Source organism: Ananas comosus, linkage group 5, assembly GCF_001540865.1.
Source record: "Ananas comosus cultivar F153 linkage group 5, ASM154086v1, whole genome shotgun sequence".
NCBI lineage: Eukaryota > Viridiplantae > Streptophyta > Magnoliopsida > Poales > Bromeliaceae > Ananas > Ananas comosus.
In genome coordinates this window covers 6,261,633-6,282,189 of record NC_033625.1, presented here as the reverse complement: position 1 = coordinate 6,282,189, position 20,557 = coordinate 6,261,633, and the positions used below count along the sequence as shown (strand labels likewise).

At 34.0% G+C, this 20,557-nt stretch overlaps 2 protein-coding genes across 6 annotated transcripts; both read right to left on the bottom strand.

Moving 5' to 3' along the window:
- LOC109710388 (NAC domain-containing protein 78-like) lies at positions 866-6,256 on the bottom strand. Of its 3 annotated transcripts, XM_020232915.1 has the most exons (7): positions 6,172-6,256; positions 5,105-5,250; positions 4,779-4,962; positions 4,401-4,678; positions 2,877-3,215; positions 1,838-2,222; positions 866-1,737 (listed from the first exon to the last, which is right to left on the bottom strand). In XM_020232915.1, exons 3-6 carry the CDS (start codon positions 4,933-4,935, stop codon positions 1,839-1,841), a joined length of 1,158 nt encoding a protein of 385 aa, XP_020088504.1. In that variant the 5' UTR covers positions 4,936-4,962; positions 5,105-5,250; positions 6,172-6,256; the 3' UTR covers positions 866-1,737; position 1,838. The 3 variants fall into 3 exon arrangements, with proteins under 3 accessions (XP_020088504.1, XP_020088503.1, XP_020088505.1); XM_020232914.1 differs by having other exon boundaries at positions 4,779-5,250; XM_020232916.1 differs by lacking the exon at positions 5,105-5,250 and having other exon boundaries at positions 6,172-6,254.
- On the bottom strand, positions 12,754-20,557 carry LOC109710531 (lysine--tRNA ligase). Of its 3 annotated transcripts, none has more exons than XM_020233188.1 (17): positions 20,407-20,557; positions 20,228-20,306; positions 20,049-20,120; positions 19,368-19,533; positions 19,153-19,246; positions 18,662-18,747; positions 18,222-18,340; positions 18,038-18,118; positions 16,994-17,119; positions 16,321-16,603; positions 15,820-15,916; positions 15,577-15,733; positions 15,091-15,234; positions 14,945-15,013; positions 14,380-14,523; positions 14,206-14,257; positions 12,754-13,216 (listed from the first exon to the last, which is right to left on the bottom strand). In XM_020233188.1, the coding sequence occupies exons 1-17, from the start codon at positions 20,475-20,477 to the stop codon at positions 13,209-13,211; spliced, it is 1,848 nt and encodes a 615-aa protein (XP_020088777.1). In that variant the 5' UTR covers positions 20,478-20,557; the 3' UTR covers positions 12,754-13,208. The 3 variants fall into 3 exon arrangements, with proteins under 3 accessions (XP_020088777.1, XP_020088778.1, XP_020088779.1); XM_020233189.1 differs by having other exon boundaries at positions 12,754-13,213; XM_020233190.1 differs by lacking the exons at positions 20,049-20,120; positions 20,228-20,306; positions 20,407-20,557 and adding an exon at positions 19,644-20,039.

The following is a 20,557-nucleotide window of genomic DNA, read 5'->3' as shown; positions in this document are numbered from 1 at the left end:
ACCTCCCCCACTTTTCAAATTTCTTTTACTTTAAATGTAGAGAAAACTTTAAATACCCCTTGTGGTTTCACTTTTTATCACTTTAGTACCCTGTGATTTAAAGTGTATCAAGTTAGTACCTGTAATTTTGTATTTTTTTTACTTTAGTACCCTATGGTTTAAAGTGTATCCTATTAGTACCATGTGGTTTCGCACTTTATCACTTTAGTACCCTGTGGTTTAAAAACCACAGGATACTAACTTGATACAAAAGTAAAACTATAGGGTACTAACTTGATACAAAAATAAAACCACAGAATACTAACTTGATACAAAAATAAAACCACAGAGTACTAACTTGATACACTTTAAACCACAGGATACTAAAATGATAAAGTGAAAAATCACAGGATACTAACTTGATACACTTTAAACCACAGGATACTAAAATGAAAAAATGCAAAACTACATAGGGGGTTTTTGAAGTTTTCCCTTAAATGTATTTATCAGCAAAACTAAAAATTTTATTAAATCTATAACTATAATATTAATCCTAACTGTTCTAGATGCTTTCTCCACTTGAATAACTATCCCGATTTCATAAACTACTAACAATTGATAAATATCAAAAGCTCTCGATTTTAACAAATCGCTAATTCAATTTATGTTGAGGATTGAGAGGATCACTAATGGGGGTGATAAGTTCACAAGCTACACCGAGTGAAAATTGGACACTGGTATTTATCACAAATTCGTAGTTAGCATCATGTAACTCCATAAACAGATGGCTTTTGTCTCCAATTTTACACAACTTTGGACGATGAATAAACTGAAACATACTGATTGTTCATTAGATATAATCAGATTGCAGAGATAGAATAGCATCTAGCACAAGCAAGCAACTACATTGTTATCGCATAGAAATTGTAACATACTAATTCCACAAAGTTACAATATAAATCAACGTCCCATGAGTTACAATACAGCAAAGCATTAATGTCGAAAACGAGTTTGTTTTCCCTTCAATAGCATAGTTTCCCATGAGTTATATAGCAGAACATTAATGTCGAAAACAAGTTTGTTTTCCCTTCAATAACATAGTAAAAGAGAAAATAGATCACTATAAAAGAGTCGAACGATACCACCTCTCAAGTCTCCGTGATCGTATTTGCTGGATAAGTTACAAACCATAGACCTCGGTGGAAATGTGATCTGTGTTCTGCAACACATGTTCAATTCTACTTCCACTGCCCGCCGAGTTGTAATCTGACATACAGAAACGAGAAAACACTTTGGCTAGGTCATCAGGATTTGATCCTAGCCGATCATCAAGCGAATAATGCCACCAAGGTACAACAAATGAGCTACAAACTTCAACGAAGTTGATGTTCTCAGAGTGTGAGACGACGAAGAGAATAATTTGAAGAGAAACAGTAGTTGGATACCGTGCAGGAAGTGGTCGAGAATTGCACCAAGATAACTAGTAAAAGGCAACTGTTTGCTTGAATACTATTACTCACACTTTTTTTTTATTTTTTTTCCCCTTTTTTTTTTGTTCCTGAATACTCACTTTCAGATTCAGAGTCTCCAAGCTACCATCAGCATAGTCAGCTAGGAATAAGAATTAATGTCCAAATGCTTCAATCAGGAGGGACAGTAAAAACTACCTCCTGTGTCCCACAGATTATAAGTACTTCTAATATCATCTATCCTGTAAAATGGAAAAAGATCGAACCACAAATCTTCACATCCTTGCATCTGAGACATGTCAAACATTAAACCAAACGAACAAATCAACAATCAACAATAAAATTTCATTTATGAAACCAGCCATAAGAGAAGAAAGATAAATTTATACCTCAAAAGTCTGGTTCATCGCCAGGAAGAGTGGGTCTTAAAGGAGAAGAAGTGTTGGCGATGGAAGCAGTAGGAAAAACAGCACCAGCATCAGGGACTGGATAATACATCCGAGATTGGAGAGGGTGTGTGGCAAGCAAATCATTTGGCAGGTCATTTTGCTCTAGAAAGCAAAGATCATTCAGCTCTACATAGTGTTCGCTTCCAAAATCCGACAGCATGGGTTGCATCCCATATCCGCAGTTAGCTACGTTGCCAGGGTTGTACAAGCTGCCCATCTCTCTCTCCTCCATCCATACAAGGAGGTCCTCTAACTCATCATATATGCCCTCAGCATCTGCACCCACAGCTTCATTATTGTTGTTGAGAGTCGTTGAATCAGGAAGCTGCATTGCAACCAATTGAAAAGATAAAATCCTCCATCATTTGACAACAAATTCGCAACATTCAAAACAACTCGTAGAAAAAACAAAAGATAATCAGTCCAAAACTAAAGATTCATCTATATAACCCTATAAATTTGGAATTCCCTATAATTTTGGAATTCCATGCATACCCCTCAAAAGTGCAGTTTCTTCCAAAGGTACCCTTATCTTTAGTCAGGGAGACGTCCAATTAATGGGAAGTTAGTTTTTATACGAGAAAGTTTCATACTGAGGCCCAATTTAGTAATTTAGTTAGTATAACAGCACGTATATGTTATAATATATATGTGAGAGAACAATAAAGTTACTAGCGAACTTGCATTTTTGCACTATGCCGCACAGACCTCACAGCAACAATAGGGTAGATATAGCACATAGCTTATAAGCCAACTAAAAATGCATATGGGCATTAAACAGAGCCATAATCTTTACATGCCACTTTTAACCTATCCTTACTAGGGGGTTCCTTACGAAGTAACAACATAATAACCAGGGGCCATGGTGCACTTAGTACAAGAAATGAAACCAGAAGGTAATGAATTGCAAATGCACTAAACCAAAGGAGAGCATTTGACATTCTCTATAAATATCTGAAAATCAAAAAGGATGGTCTACCTCATTTCCTTCATCAGGTGGAGGGTCATCTAAGCAATTAGCGAGCAAATCCTCTAGTGATATACCGTCATCATATAATAGATCATCATCACCAGGAATATTAGCAGCAGAAGATGCCTCACCCCCAGCAGAAACAACAGATTGCTGGCCAACTGGTACTGCTGTTGTGTTATTTAGTGATTCAGGAGCATTAGAAGGTATAATAGGTAAAGTAAAGGCAGGGTCAATAGTATCTTCATCGTTGTCCCAATCCTCTTCTCTAAACAGAGCACCATATTGTTCCCCTATTTTAGGACCCATTCCACTTTTCTCAAAGATTTTGCAGAGAACATATGAACTCTGCAGCAAGAAGGAATAATGTCATTTTACCATACTGCATAACATAATCTGAAATACATAGACAATAATCTAGTCAGATCAAATATACTTAAAATAACCATTGAATTACTAGGAAGAAGCAAAATGCAGAGGGAGAGAGTACACTGTTTAGATAAAGAAACTGGAATGTATTTCATCATATCGTCTGCAATATATTCTGGAAAGATGGTTTTACGAAGCCATGCACAAAAACGAAAAATTCTCAGTATTTGAGCAAAGAATGGATCTGCAGAGCTTACGTTATCAATGCATTTTACAGGATAAACTGAACGCAGTTTAACAACAAGGGAAAAGAAAGGAAATTTAGAAAGAACCTAAAGATACAAAGAAGTAAATGCAGATCAACAGGCATTCCCCTAACTGATAAACAACACTCAAATAGAAGGAATTTCTGCAGCAAAAGGAGATTACATGGGAGGTCCACTGAATATTTCTCCCCAAGAATGCATTGTTACAACCGACAAGACATAATAGCTTGCCATGAGAATTTACTTCTCTGTGCATATGTGTGTCTAGCAATTCAATGTTGTTACTTCCACAAGGACATCATCAAAGATCAAAGATAAAGAACATTAACTTGTGAGGCCTACCACATATATAGCAACAATCTGAAATAAAGTCCACAACCTATGCATGGAATTTAAACAAGAACACCAATTAAAAGTGCACAAAATGAAACAATAATACAGAATAATAATAAACAAATAAACCAGGTTTTGAATATGGTAAGTACAGAATAATAATAAACAAATAAACCAGGTTTTGAATATGGTAAGCCATCATTTACAAGAAAGAGTTCATCAGCAAACTGTAAAGAGATGTCCATATAAATGACCACATAAGCATAGCATAATATACCAAGTTACATTTAACTGGCACCTGATTTTACATATTATCAAGTAATGCAGGAATAAAATTCTGAATTAAAGCATAAAAACAGCCCAAATGGAACTATTTAGAAATATATCTGAAACTAACGTATCTGTGAAAGCTAAGTGCTGCCGTGAAAACGTAAATACCTTGTTTTTTTTTTTTTTTTTTTTTTTTTTTTTTTTTTTTTTTACAGAGCAGGCAAAAATCCAAGACCCAAAAACTCAGCTAAATATCCATTGGGAGAAGCTGTTTTATACAAGACAAAACCATTACCTGTTGAAAACCAGCTGCAGCCACTTCTTCGTCTTCCATCCTATACTCGTACATCACCCAATTAGTTCTATCACCGCGAGGCGCCTTGCCTGTATGAAATATTAGAGTCTTTTTCTTCCCAACAGTACGGGAGTTGTGAACTATCGATCTGTCCTTTCCAGTAGTTTTCCAGAAACCATTCTCAGTGGCACGATTAGTCCTCGACCCATTAGCATATTTCTTATCTCGAGCGCAAAAGAAGTACCACTCACGATCATTGCTTAGCAAGAGAGATTTATCTGCATTGGACAAAATAGTAAATGCAATGACAGATAACAGTGACTTAACATAAAGGAATTAAAAAACATTGTAAATGGACAAGAGGCAGAGATCAGTTACCTGGAAGATCCCAAGGCGGAAACTTGTATAGCTCAATCTCTGAAATAGCCTCAACGCGAAATGGCTTTCCCATTATCTTTCTCTTTAGGTAGTAAGAAATGAGCTCAACATCAGTTGGATGAAACCGAAAGCCCGGCGGAAGGGACGTCTTGGCCATTATTGAAAGAGCTATCTGGTCTTAATACTAAAACAGTATCCAAAATCGAACTTAGTTCGGCAAAAAAGATAACAAGTAACAACTTAAAATCAGAACGGGAGTTGGTAGTTATAACAATCACAGCCTTTGATAGCTTAAAATAGGAAATATTAAGCCCAATGTCACAAACCCTTTGATATCTATCAAGTCCAGTGCCGAAATAAGATACGATGATAACACCACAACCGACTACGGCATATGAACCAAAAGTCACACCAAAGAAACCAACGATAATCCTTTCTGATGACAAAAGACATTTGAGGTGCAAGCACAATCCTGTACGCAACAATTAACAAATTACAAAAAATTCAAAAAAGAAGCACAAAACCCCTTTTATTACCCTAAGAGGTCAATAACTTAATAAAATATATAAATATTAGGAATGAAGACTGAAATTCTGGCGACACCACCTGGACAATTTCAGTACAACTACAATTAGCTTTGCTAAAGATGGAACTATGTAAAGAAGAAAGAAGGGAACAATTTGAAGAACCAGTGCCACCTAAAGCCCACTCTCCACACAAAAGGCACAAAAACTATCTATTTGAGCAGCAAAATACGCATATTCTACTTCGAGCTCAAGAGACTTCAGTAATAGCAACGAAAAATAATCCAATTTATGAATAGTCTCACCGGTACACATCTTACGATCTAAAGTATACATTGAAGAAATAATCCCTTACACAAAATCTTGATCCACTAAGCATATAAAAAATAAAAAAAAAGGCTTTTCACCATATCTATAAATCCTGGTCCCATAGACAAAAATCTAAGAAAAACCCAATAGTTGACCACACAAATGACCTACGCAAGCACCAAAAAGGCAAAAAAGAAAGCATCAACACATCAAGCACCACATGATACAAGATGAATCAAGCAATAAGATCATTAATCAATTCCTATCACCCAAACCAAACATAGAGAAGTACCAGCACGCTGAATCTACCTAGCCTGTCCGACTTAGCTCTAATCCTCCTACATCGACATGAAAACACAATCCGCTGAGCAATCAAAGCCCTAAGAACTAAAATACCAGTTCAAAACCTCAGGAATCGTAACTCGCAACCTAAGAAGAAGATCCAAAACCCTAGGCACCGATCGATCGATCGAGAGAACATGAAAAGAAGCAACGATCGAGTAGAGATCGAGCATCAGAGAGGAGATCAAGGGTTCGAGAGAAAGAGAGATAGAGCTTACGCGGAGGAGGCGAAGGAGATGGAGACGAAGAGGCCGCCACCGTGGTCCGATCTTTACAGAAGAAAATGGGAAAGGGAAGGAGGAGGCCAAGAGGGTTAGTGGAAGGGTTTATATAGTGGGAGTGGAGAGAGGAGACCATGTGTTTGGCGAAATTAATCCATGAACCGGGTGTATCCGTACACCTAACGTGCAACAGGTTATCATCATCAGCATCTAAAAATAAATTAAAAAAATGGTTAAACTTCAAATATTTATTCCTCTAGTTTCGAAATTTTTTATTTTAGAAACATGTGATTTAAAGTAATTAATTTAGTACTCTATAGTTTTATTTTTTTTCTTTTCGCCACCTCTTTTGTTAACATTTTATTAAATTATATATAAAACCTTTAAATATCTCATCTAGATTTATCGAATGTTCACTTTAATACTTTTTAATTTTAACTTTGTCACTGATTTAACGAAAAAAAATTTGACGAAAAGAAAAAGATGAAACCATAGGGTAGTAAATTGATCCACTTTAAATCATAAGGTACTAAAGTGAGAAAGTGCAAAACCACTTTAACGTTTATGTTTAAAAATTTGTATGAGTATTTTTAATACAGATCCAAAACTAAAAATATATGTTATAATCTCCTTATAATCCAACTAGAGCTTAATCATAATGGCCTCAAAATAAATATTTTAGAAGCGTACATAAGAAATCATCAATTTTGGACATTTTTTTCATAAATTAAAACTTGTGATTTTAACTAATAATTATCTTTTAAATGGGCCGTTTTAATATTGCAAGTTATATTGATTAGATTAGACTTTGATTTAAAAAAAATGTATATTTTTAGTTAGATTTTAAGATGCTACANAAAACAGCGGTTCACAAGATGTACGGATGCACCCGGCGTACGGAGTAATCTCACGTGCTTCATTAGCGGAGCGCGTTGCATAAGCGTAGCTTCTCACGCACTCCTCATCCTCTGATTGGCTCGGTTTATTTTTAAATTATTAAATTATGGAAGACTCCGGTCCAGTTTGGTCCGGTTCGCTTCGCTCCACTACCCCGTCCGGTCCAAGCCGGTCCGTGTCCACACAAGGTGCAAAAGTTGAAAGATGAATCTTTATAATTCTTTTTTTTTATATTATAATAATTAACTAATTATTACATTTTTAGTGTTGTAATTAAAGCTCATAGAAGAGAAATAATGAAAAAAAAAAAGTAAACTTCAAATACCACCCCTATAGTTTCGCACTTTCTCACTTGAGTGCCTTATAATTTAAAGTGTATCAAGTTAGTATCGTATAGTTTCATTTTTATTTTTTCGTCAACTTTTTCGTTAATATTTCGTTAAACTATATATAAAAAAATTTCAGATACTCTATTTAAATTTATCGAATATTCACTTTAGTACCTTTTAGTTTTAACTTTGTCACTGATTTAATGAAAAAAATTAATGAAATCGATAATAAAAAGATAAAAATAAAACCATATGGCACTAAATTGATACACTTTAAACCACACGATACTGAAGTGAGAAAGTGTGAAATCACAAGGATGGTATTTGAAGTTTTTTCAAAAAAAATATTATCTGTACACCCTATTTATAGAATGTAACTCTTACATCTATCTTTTGAAGGGCTTAAAAATTCTATTAAAAAAACAAAAAATATTAGTGAGAAAATATTAGTCTTTGGTAGCTAGCATATGATATATTGATACCTAATCAAATAAAATGATTCAAATATCAAATAAAAAATACGGATAATATCTAACACACCCTCCAAAATTTTAAAAATATCTAATATATTTCTGATCGACCAAAATACTCTTATTGATTTCTAAAAACCCCTTCAAATATTGTCAAATTTACTAATGGGAATGCTGATTTAGAAAGATATTTTGATAATTTTAGGATAAATTTAAAATTTTTGAATAGTAAACAAGAGTAAATGAGCAACAGCCCCTACAAAATATTACAAATTTAAAATATTTAGAATTAAAAGATTAAATAGGATTTGGATGGATGATTAGTGTTAGTTGGTGCATGGTAAATATAAATACACCAAGTGCAAGATACAATTTTTCCCAGCAACATAAGAAATTTGTTAAAAAAAAAAAGGCAACAAAATGTATGGATAGCCCCTGTACAATTGCCTTGTCATTCAAAGTAATTAGTCTACTAAACTTTCATATATATTATTATATTTTATAATCTTTAGTCATTAAAAAATTTATTTTTTACAAAATAATTATGTTATGTTCTTCGGAAGTTGTTTAAATTATTTAAGCATAATTAAATTGTGCAAGAATATAGAGGCTTTTTTATAATAAAAAATAATTTTTAAAAAATTTAGAAACTAAAGTATAATGTTTATTGAAGTTCAAAAACTATAGTGTGAAAATTAAAAGAATAAAAGGACCTACTTATATATTTGTAATAGTACGAGGGACTGTCCTGTGTTTTTATCCAATAAATATCTTGGCAATAGTAAAGTTACAACCATGCCCCTTACGCTTTAGCCCATGGATTAATTTTTTCTAATATGATATATCAGTACCCATGAGACTTAACTGTAATAATTTAGAAAATTCGAACTAGAACTTTGAGGATCAAAGTGTCGCACGCTACATAGTTTGAAGGCCAAAAGTATAATTTATCCTATTTCTATTTTTGTTTTTGAATACTGACGCCTAATTTTTGAATTGTGGCGTTAAAACGCAATAATTTTTATATTCTGAAACTTTCGAGAAATTGAAAATACATCAAAACTCTCCTCTAATATTATATACAAGATTATAGTAGATAAAAGTTAGTGTAGAGGTAAGTTGTTATTTCCAAAGTAATTTTATAGCATTCGATACAAGTTTAAAAATGCATATTTTTTTGGCCTTTTAAAATATATAAATAACTACTTTTGNTTTTACTATATAGTAATCTTTGCAAAAATCTATGGCCTTTTGTGGGATTATATTATCAAAAGTTGTTATTTCCAAAGTAATTTTATAGCATTCGATACAAGTTTAAAAATGCATATTTTTTTGGCCTTTTAAAATATATAAATAACTACTTTTGATAATATAATCCCACAAAAGGCCATAGATTTTTGCAAAGATTACTATATAGTAAAATTCAAATTAAAATACTAAAGACCTTTTAATAATATTGTTTGTGACTACCGCAATAGGCTAAGGAATTGATTATTGATATCTGATATTTCAAATTCGAATTATAGTACTAGTTCCTGATTTATCTCAAGAAAAAAAAAATTTCTTGGTCCTCAAGCTCTTAAATTCGATATTTTAAAGCATTGAATATCAGTAATATTTTACTTTTATTATGTTCGTTTTTACGCCCCCATACACCAAAAATTCATCTGTTCTCCATCATAAGTCTAATTTCTAAATTAAGAAAAGTTATAATTTTATGGATAAAACAATTGAGACACAGTTCATTTGTACGCCCCACACAACATAAATTTATGGATTCGCCATTATAAGTCTAATTTCTAAATTAAGAAAATTTATAACTTTATGGACGAAACAATTGAAACACAACATGAGATAAAAGCAAAAGAAAACATAATAAAAGTACAAATGCATGATGTGTAGCCAATAATTTGCCCTACAACAGCAAATATTGACAAGGATTAAATAAAAACTTTTTAGTAGTTTTTGGATGCTAAAATAAATTAAATCATCTGAAAATTCACAAATATAGGGCCATCTTGTTTGCCCGTAACTAATTTTGAGGGAAAGAATTAATTTTAGCTAAACTAAAGTTGAGATTTAAAAAATGTCCACTATTGTTTGTTTGATTACTGGAAATCAATAAAGAAAATTTTATTTTTGCTATTCCATCTTTTATTACTTTAATAAAAATTTCTACACTAGCACATATAGGGTGAAAAAAGAAAAATTCCAGTTACTATGTTTTTATTATTCTTTCCATCTTTCTCTTTTCCGTATCACTCTAGTCAAAGTCAATTGTGGCGCTTGGAAAAAAAAAAAAATATTTTCAAATTTAATTTATAGCGAAGAAAATAAAAAAAATAAATATTTACAGTCGAAGTCAACATCACTCTTTCACTTTCAATAAAAACAAATATGCCCTTGGTTTGATATAATATAATCTTTTTTTTTTAATATTTTAGATATTCAAAAATGCAAGGATCAAATAGAAGGGCAAAATTTTGCTGGGCATCGTCCCCAAACAAGTTGTTTGGACGATGCCGATGGACGCCGCGTCGCGAGTCACGACCCTCGGAAACCCTAAAAAAAAAAAAAAAAATTGTGAGCTCCGTTTTTTTTTTTAGAGACAGAGAGAGAAAGAAGTCGGCGGAGGGGAGAGGAGGGCGAGGATGGGCGCGCGGGCCACGCGGCGCCCATCTGCATCCTCCCCAAACTTTTATGCCCATACAATTTTTGCCCCAAATAGAACTCCACTAAAGGGACAGTAACTATTTATTAAGGTATAATTTTATACAACTGTAATTATAGACCGGGTGCACCCAATATTGGAATACTCCGAAAAGCACGGAATATTCTCGAGCATTAAATGGAGCAGTCAACGGTCAACCATATGATCCGGTTCACCTGGTTTAACTATCCGGTTCACCGGTTTTCATTAAAAAAAGTTTTTTTTTTAAATTTTTGGTTATTTTTTAACTACGCGTTAGGTTTAGAGATGCAACGACTCTGTGACTTTTGATTCCAATTTTCCAAATGCTTGCTCAGCGCTTCAACTAAAAATATTAGCTTAATATTTTTAACTAAAATATTAGCTTAATTATATCTTTCTACATTGTGCTTTAGATTTTTTTTTTTCGTTTATTTAATAATTTTTTAGGGTAAATTTTAAACACCACATATATAATTTCGCACTTTTTCACTTTAGTATTATGTGATTTAAAATATATCAATTTAGTACCCTGTGATTTTATTTTTTTCTTTTCGTCAACTCCTTCGTTAACTTTCATTAAATCATATATAAAAAACTTCAGATACCCTGGCTATATAGTTTATCGAATATTTACTTTAGTACCTTTTAGTTTTAACTTTGTCATTACTTTAACGATAAAAATTAGTGGATGGAATAATAAAAAAATAAAATAAAATTAATGGGTACAAAAATGATACATTTTAAACTACAGAGTACTAAAGTGAGAAAATATGAAACTACATGGGTGATATTCGAATATTTTTTTTCTTTTTTAAAACAATCTCTTTACTTTTAGATCTACTTTTATATGCTATTTTTTGTTATTTTTTCAAAAATACCACTTAACTATTATTTTTTGACCAACTTCTACATAAGTGTCAGTAAATTTATTATTTTTAACAGAAGTTAAATTATAGTAAAAAGGCGGCAGTTAGATGGTAGGAAAAGAAAACAAAACGAGCCTCCAAAATAAATTTATGGAAATATTTATTTCAACTTTTTTTTTTTTTGCTATTTGTAATATTCTAGTTTTTTTTTACCTAACCAAATGAGCCAACTATACATCCAGTGCCGTTTTAAAAGAACTAATAATTTGTCTGAGTTATAGATTTATTACTTGCAGTACAGAAGTTGATAATAGATAGTTTAGTGGAATTTTTGAAACAAAAATAATACAGCACAGGAAATTTAAAAAAAAAATAAAAAAAAGACTCTTAAAGTATTCTCTAGTAATTCCTTTTTATGTAAATAGATGGAGAACACTGAGTTTCCCCTTTTTCAGAATGAGATAGCCCAGTTTGAACTATTTACCTATCCAGCTTCTTTACAAAAAAATATTCCCTATCTAGCCTTCTTTTGAAAAATATTCCCCATCTAGCCTCATCTTCAAAGATTAGAGAAAAAAAGAAAAATTAATTCCTTTAATATATATTAAGGGGTTAAGTGGGGGAGATTATCTTTTTCTCTCTCCTCTCCCATTAATTTTTATATCAAAATAATCTTGATCCCATTCGGCCTATAAATTTTATGTTTTAATGTATTAAAACCTAAAGTACGAGAAATCCAAATAGTTTTGGATCAGGACCATTATAATCAACTCCTTCCGAACCATGCATAATATTTCCATCAAAATATAAAAAGATTGAAATTGGTTGATGCGCTATATAAAAATTTTCTATTTTAAAATAAATCGATATGAGATAAATTATACGCAAAAATTAGAGAGTGAGAAAGAATCTCGAAAAATAGAAGAGGAGAGAGAAAAAAATAATTTCCCCTACTTAACCCCTTAATATATATTAAAGGTATTAATTTCTCTTTTTTTCTCTAATCTTTGAAAATGAGGCTAGATGGAGAATATTTTTCAAAAGAAGGCTAGATAGGTAATATTTTTTTGTAAAGAGGCTAGACAGGTAAATAGTTCGCCCAGTTTCTGATTTTTCGCTGCAAACAATAGTCTCAAAATTTTATACATACAAAAGATGATTGGATACCGATGCAATTTAAAGCAGTAGCCAATGAGATATCAAACAAACCTGAGAGAATGATAAAAAGAATAATAATCCAAATAAAAAAAAATAATCAAACGAAGCTTATAACGTGCAAAGGGCAAATTGCATATTGCAAATAATAATTTCTCACAACCATCGAATGAATCCAACTAATCAATTTCAAGGGTTTTGTAGTAAAACCAAGATTTTCAAAAGTTGAATAGCCTAATTTCAATATGACCCAAAGTTCATGTTACTTGGATACAGTTTTACCTAAGAAATTACAAGAACAACTGAACCCACTGATTGTGAAAACACCCAAAAAAAAAAAAAAAAAAAAAAAATCCCATCAACTGTATAAATACCCATGTGAATGTTACTAGACAGCAACAAAAATTAACACATACAACAACTGTAATGTGAGAAAATGAAAAAAACAACAGCAAACAAAAGCATACTTTTGCAGTTAAGAATCTATATGAACACCTATTCAATTAGAAGATAAAGTGAACAAAAATGAAGTAGCCAAGAGTACGCCTTTCAATCTCCGTGAAATCCTCTTTGTCACATAGAATTTCGGAAATTCCAAAGTTGAGATTGATTGAAGTATAACCAGCTAAGCTGCTGCAAAATCCCCCACCAAAAAAAGGCTTAGTTTGGCTATCTTAGGGGATGACGATGCATGCCATAGAAAAAGTTATCTAACAAGGTTAGATAGATAGTAACACGGAAATAAGAAAAAAGAAGAAGAATAAGGCCTTGCTGAGTATATCCCTAGAGATAAATAGGAGCCGAATCTAAGCTCCAACATAGGGCATGACAATTTAGAATCCAACTTCAATCATGCATCACCGGTTCACCGCGCTAGCTTCGGGAGTTGTTTACTTTCGACCATCAAGCACCATGATTATGAATTTTCCAACAAAATAAAAATAAAAAAACGTCGAGTGATCTAGAAAACAGCTATCGAGATTATACTATCAGATTGCAACTTGCTTGACTTCAAGCATACTAAATATTAGATTTTTTTAGGATGTCAATCTTTTGGTACTCATGATGGCCTTTCCAGAGTCAATTCGTCTTTACCTGAGTTGTTTGAGTGGCAACTAGAATTTTAAATGCCGATCACCAAAAAACGGTTTCTCAACTCAAACAAACACAATGCTTAATTGAAAGTACACAACATGAGCATGCTTAAGATATCTGATCACCCTTCTGGTTTTCTTGTACACTTTTTTTCTTTTACTGGATAACCGTAAGTTAATGAAATATCTAACAACGTAATGGATTACTCGATATCTTTTTTTTTTTCAACGTATACCATTAAGTTCCCACAGAGCTTGGATTTTCTGGAATCAAACAATGGCAAAAAAACTAGAGTTCAGAAACATGTTTCCAAATGACATAGTTCGTGTTACCCTTGAACCTACTTTTTAGAAAGTTTCTCTGGCTCACAAGGAAAGAATTTGTTTTCTTTTATTTTTCACTTAAAATAATCCAGTTGGGATGGGAGCTAGCATATCTCTAACTGATCTTTCATACCGAAAGAAGTACAGAAGCAACAATTTGAATTCTATTCACAAAAGAGAAAAACAAGCTTCAAATTCAATTACCTTTGGATGAAGGTTCATCTTGAGGCTTCATGGCAGGGAATAGAAGGACTTCCTGCAGCCACCAAATAAAAAAGGAAAACAAATGTTATTTTGACAAACTCATTAAATTTCTCAGAGCACTTACAGAGACTTTTAACTTAAATCTGAAAAAAAAAAAAAAAAAAAAAGGCAAACCTTAATGTTTTGTGAATCTGTGAATAACATAGCAAGGCGATCAATCCCCAATCCCCACCCCCCAGTTGGGGGCAAGCCATATTCCAGAGCAGTAACAAAGGTTTCATCTAAAGCCATTGCCTCATCATCACCTGATTGTCGATCCTAAAACCATGAACAATAGATTAGAATCATGATTATGTGATAATTTCCACAACACCACAGCACTTCAATTTCTTATCAATATTGTAGCATTTAGTCCTAGAGCCTAAACCCAAAATCCTAAACAGAGGGAACAGGGTTTAGGGTTTACTTACAGAGATATTTTTCAGAGATATTTTTCATACAATACCCGTAATTTATCTATTTACATATATTTATCTACAAAATCTGAATTTGCATATATGTGCCCCTCTTTAAAAATGTTTTCTAATGAAAACCAACTTCTTCGCTTGATGGGATGACTACAACAATTTCCTAAGAAACTGCACTAAGAGTGAAAATGAAAATTCAGATTATAGAGCAGACTATATAAAACCCCTCATTTTTCTAATGAACTTGCTATCCTCTTTCTGTATCTTAGTACCTTCAGCTGCGCAGCAAAGCGTTCGCGCTGTACGACAGGATCGTTCAACTCTGTGTAAGCATTGCATACCTGAAAGAGTTTTGTAGACAACATTAGCCATCAGTAGAGTTAGATGTAATTTGGGAGCAGCAGATAAACCAAGAGACCTCATGTTTGTTGACAAATAGCTCAAACCGCTCGGTCAATCCAGGCTTTGACCTATGCCACTTTGCCAATGGGCTCATTATCTCTGGATGGTTAATAATAAAGGTCGGGTTCACACATGTCTCCTCCAGGAAATGCCCAACAAGCTGCAAAAGCAAATAGCAAAACTCATCATACAGTTATTTACAGAATTCTAGGTCGTAAGGACCTCTTCAGCCAGGCTATAAATTTTCAAACAACAGAATTTGTTCCAGAAACTAGGCCAAAGAGTCTGAAATTCCACACACAGATCTTGCTTCATTAGTTCGCTTCTTTCACTAGTCTTACTGCCCCTTAATGCAACAAAGCCCCACACAGTTTCTTTTCAGCTCAGATCTTGCTTCATTAGTTCGCTTCTTCAATAGTCTTACTGCCCCTTAATGCAACAAACCCGACAAAACATACCTTCCTTCAAATTTCTCAAGAAATGTAATTGAATGGAGAATAACCTTATCTAATAATCTTGCTGTTGTCTGAGGTGGTGGGCATTTGACATCAAACTTTGCACATGCATCTACCAAGTATTTATTTGCAGCTTCGCTAGAAAGATCTTTCGGTATATCAAGATTTGCCATAGACTCCAGTCCTTCAATCATGTCAATCCTCCTAATTTACAGCAACCAATATATGTCATTACGAAATAAAAATGGCTAACTACATTAATTAAACAAAATGGAAAAAAGAGATTATACCTGAAAGGCGGAGTAAAATCAATCTCTATTGGATCTTTGTCAACTCCATTGGCATGGTATTTTATTTTATAACCACCTGTTAGTTCCTTCACCATTCCTGTTCATTGTTTCAGCAAAGAAAACCCTAATCAAGGGCAATTACATATATATACCCCTGCAAAATCATCTATTCCTATATCCCTGTAAAATCAAATTTCTGATATGCCCCCTCACTGCTGCAGCTTCTAACAAAAATATCAATAATTTAAGTCAAGAGTCATTCAATTAATGGGTCGAAAGTCATTTTGTACTATAAAATGATTTTTGGCGGAGGCATTGCCACAAGTTCGACGCATGTATGTAAGAAAGTGAGTTCTTGAAGAATATACATAAAAAATCATCTTTTGCAGAGGAATACGTATAAATCGGTGTTTTTATAGGGGCATATATGTAAACATTACAAAAGTTCAACTAACATTAAGAACAACTGTAATTATAGTGATTTCACAGACTTATACACACCGGCTAACATCTGTTCTGTGACTGCCATCAAATCATTATAATCTGCAAAAGCCATATAGAATTCGCATGTGGTGAACTCGGGATTATGGGTCAAATCAATCCCCTCATTTCTGAACTGCTTTCCGATTTCATAGACACGATCTAGACCACCAACAACCAACTCCTTGAGGTAGAGTTCGGGAGCAATGCGCATGTACAATTTCATGTTCAATTCATTGTGGTGGGTGACAAAAGGCTTGGCAGCTGCCCCACCAGCGATCATGTTCATCATAGGTGTTTCCACCTGAGTATGAAGAAAATGCATTTAAAACTAGTAAAGAAAATCAATACAAATGAAGGCAAGAAACCCTTAATTTTCAGAATATTAGCATATAAGACCCTTACTGTCACATCTTTCCACTCAGAAAGTATTAGAAGTCCATAAGCATAATATTTTCCACCATAAAAAGGGATGAAATGGGTCTTTTAGATTATATTTTGAGACTACCTAATAAATCCTGAACAAAAGATGTGACAGGACGCAGGTTAAGTGCTAAAGGTCTAAAAATCAGGAAGTTAAATATTACTTTTTATATTTTTAGGGGCAAAGTGCAAATGATGCTATTTACAGGAGGGTTTTTGCAATTTAGCCAAATCAAATATTCTTCTAAGGGGACAGGAGAGAGGGAGCAACCTCGAGGAAACCAAGATTGTCGAGAAAACTCCGGATATAAGAGATGATCCTTGCACGAGTCCTGAATATTTGCCTAACTTCATGATTTAGCATTAGATCCAGATATCTCTGGCGATATCGTGTTTCCTATCATGACAAAAGGTGAACGTTCCAATAGAAGTTAACCAAAGAAATGAGCAATTGACAAGCATATCAACAGAAAAAGTATATTAAACAGCCAATAGTTAAAATAATGTCATAAAAAAGGTAAAAATGGTGTGATCAAATTATAAAACAAAACAATCTAAAAGTAAAATCTCCATCAACATTTACCCACAAGCCATCCAACATAGCAATTTGATCATCTAGTGGTTAAGCTACCAAGCCAATTTACAAGAAAGGCCAATAAACCAAGAACTAGTTACAATACATTATTTTGTTTGAAGTGATTCAGAAAAGTACCACAGGAAGAGAGAAAGATTTGTTACAAGAAATTATAAAATGACATACATTCATATCATTTTTTTTAATCTTTCAGAAAAAATCCCTATGAAGAACAAAGAGTGGTAGGCTTGTTGAACAGTCAAAACTCAAAACCATAATTAAGTTTTATCCATGGATCAAAGTCAGTTAGAACCAGTAGCAATCTACGGCTGAACACCAACTATGCTTCAATTCAATCCTCAGTTACTATAACTTCTTTTTTATTGCTGTGTATTTCGATCAGCTAGTAAAATCTCAAGTTGATGTAGTATTTTTATCCATATATGTAGAAGCCCAAAGTAATAATTGAAGTAGAGGAAGGAAAAGTCATCGACAAGCATATAGGACACATGAAGACTTGGTATGAAATACAGTCGAATAGTGTAAGAGCACCAGTGTTCAATGCAATTAGAAACAGTAATACTGCAGTCAAGAGCAACAGGAGAGTGACATTTAACCAACATTTGAAAAACAAAATTATGAATAATCTAAACATTTGTACTCAAATTATAAATAATTTAAACCTATATAGACTATACTCATTTCAGTTTGTAATTGTACTCATAAAGTTGAGTCATATACCTGATCTTTTAAAACATATGTCTCAGGATTCCTAGTCATTCCTGGAACCCACACATAAGGTGTTGGTCTTTCTTCATTTTTCTGCGGTCAAAGTGCAATTTAAGGAAATAAGAGCAGGAGATCAACTATTTTCAGCATGGATCAAAGCCACAACGTGATTTTATTTCTTTGCTCATATGCTCACCTTTGCGGAAGCATTAGCAACACTAGGGCCAGCCTTTTGCCTTGGCATCATGTGAAGACAAGGCGATAAGACAATAAACTTCTTGGGGAAAATACTGAGTTCTCCTCTCTTACTCTTACCTGTAGCACAGAAACAGCAACTTAACAATAATGCACCTGCAAACATGAATTACTACTTAAAGCATCCTGAATCAGATATAAATAAATTTTGTCAACCCAGAAACATTTTATTCTACTGTCTCACTGGACAAATTTATGCCTCTTTACTTCAGCATGACAAATCACAAGGACAGATCAAGATGTTATGTTCTCATAATAACAAAAACAGACTAACAAGCAGACTGATTAGATGACACCATCAGTGAAGTATGAAGGGGTAAAATGTCAATCGAGAAAAGAAGCTTAAAATTACTGCAAGAATGTTGACGCTAATTAACTAACCTGGATAGCCAGTGATGCCAACAATATCACCACGTTTGACACCAGCATGGTATTTGGAGAATTCATTTTCATCCATGTCAGAGTCCCTAATAAAAATTTTGAAAAGATACCAAGTAAAATATTTTATAAAACAAATAATAATATTGTCCAGTAGATTGCTTTCTTGATATCATTTGACAAGGAATTAGAAGCAATTATGACATTTATTCTGTTCACCTTTTGGTTTTACGTATGCACCCTACCCTCTTTAAAAAATTGATACATGCTAAAAAGGTTTGTATTAATACAAAAGGTTATAAGTTTTGCCATTTGATAAGTGTTGAAACCAGCTTGTAAAAGGAGAAAGCCTGCCCAATCAATTCAAACTACTGCAATCCTTAGAAGGACAGCTCTGATCTAACAATACTAGTGCTGTAATGAAGAGAATAACATTTCATAAATTCATCAAGAAAAGATGCCACAGAAAGATGGCCCAAGTAAGTGATTGATACCTGGCATCTGCCATCACTTGAACTTTAGCCCCGCTGCCATGTAAGTCATAAAAGAAAAGCTTTAACGAAGAAGCTCTCTTGTTCATAATCCTCCCTACAAGAGATTTTGAAAAAAAAAAAAAAAGATTTTACCATCGAAAACAGTAAAAAGAAAAGCATGCAAAGAAGCACCATCTTCATTTGAGAAAACATTCCATGAAACACTGCATCTCTACCTGCTAAACTAACTTCAACTTCCTTAAGGTGCTCCCCATCACTCAAACTTCCATACTTCTCCACATATTCCACAATTGTCATGGACACTTGAAACTTATGCGGGTACGGGTTAACACCGACCTCCTTCGAAGAACTAAGCACCTTGAGCCTATTGTTATAGTATTGCTGCCACCACCAATGACAATCAGAGGCATTTTATCAAACAGATTATATGCATCTCAATTTACCCACGTACATACCTTACCTTAAATATAAAGCATTTTTGAAATGGGTACCTGAACCTCAAGGAAGTGTTTGGTTGGCGAACAGGGCGGGGATAGCATCCCCAAACACTAAATTGTTTGGCGAGAGATAACCCAATAGCAAGTTTATCCCTTGGGATATCAATTCCATGCCGCATGGTGGAATTGTGCTATTCCCATGGCTATCCCTGGCACTACCTCAGGGATCAAAATCACCAACACAATTATAACTGAGAGGTTTTCTTCTAACAGATAAGCTAATATGATTTGTGAAATAGATACCTGAACTGAATACTCAGTAGAAAAGTCAATAACAAGTTGGGACATTTGGTAAAATAAAAGTTCTTAAATGTTCAAACACCAATCTCAAAATGCGCTATAGTTCAAATAAGGTTTCTACCATTTCACCTATACAGAATATAGGTTCGAAGAACAAACCGTAGGGTCCATATCTTCGTCATCGGCGGCCGCCAACGCCTTCTGAGACTGCGGGTTCGCCGCCTCGGCAGCCTGAAGAGACAGGATACAACGAATTTCGGTCCAAATCCACACGAAATTGAGCAGCAAAAGGTGACATCTTTAATGGGGAGAAAAGATGCGTAGGGTTAGAAAGGGACCTTCTTTTTCATGTTCTCCTCTTCCTTCTTCCTCTTCTCCTCCTCCTTCTGCTTCTTCTTCAGCTCCTTCTTGAGGGCGCTAGAAACGACGGGAAAAAGAGAGAGAAAGTGCGTTAGAGAGAGAGTGTGAGAGAGAGAGAGAGATAAGGCGCAGTAGAGAGAGGAAACAGAGGGTTTACTTCTTGCTTGGGGCGTCGGAGGTGGAGAGAGAGGCGATGGCCTCCGCCGCGGCTTCGGCTCCCTCCGCCATTGTTGATCGAGAGAGAGAGAGAAAGAGAGAAAGGTGGGGGAGGAGGGGGCGGAGAGAGACGAGGGTTTGGAGGGGGTTTC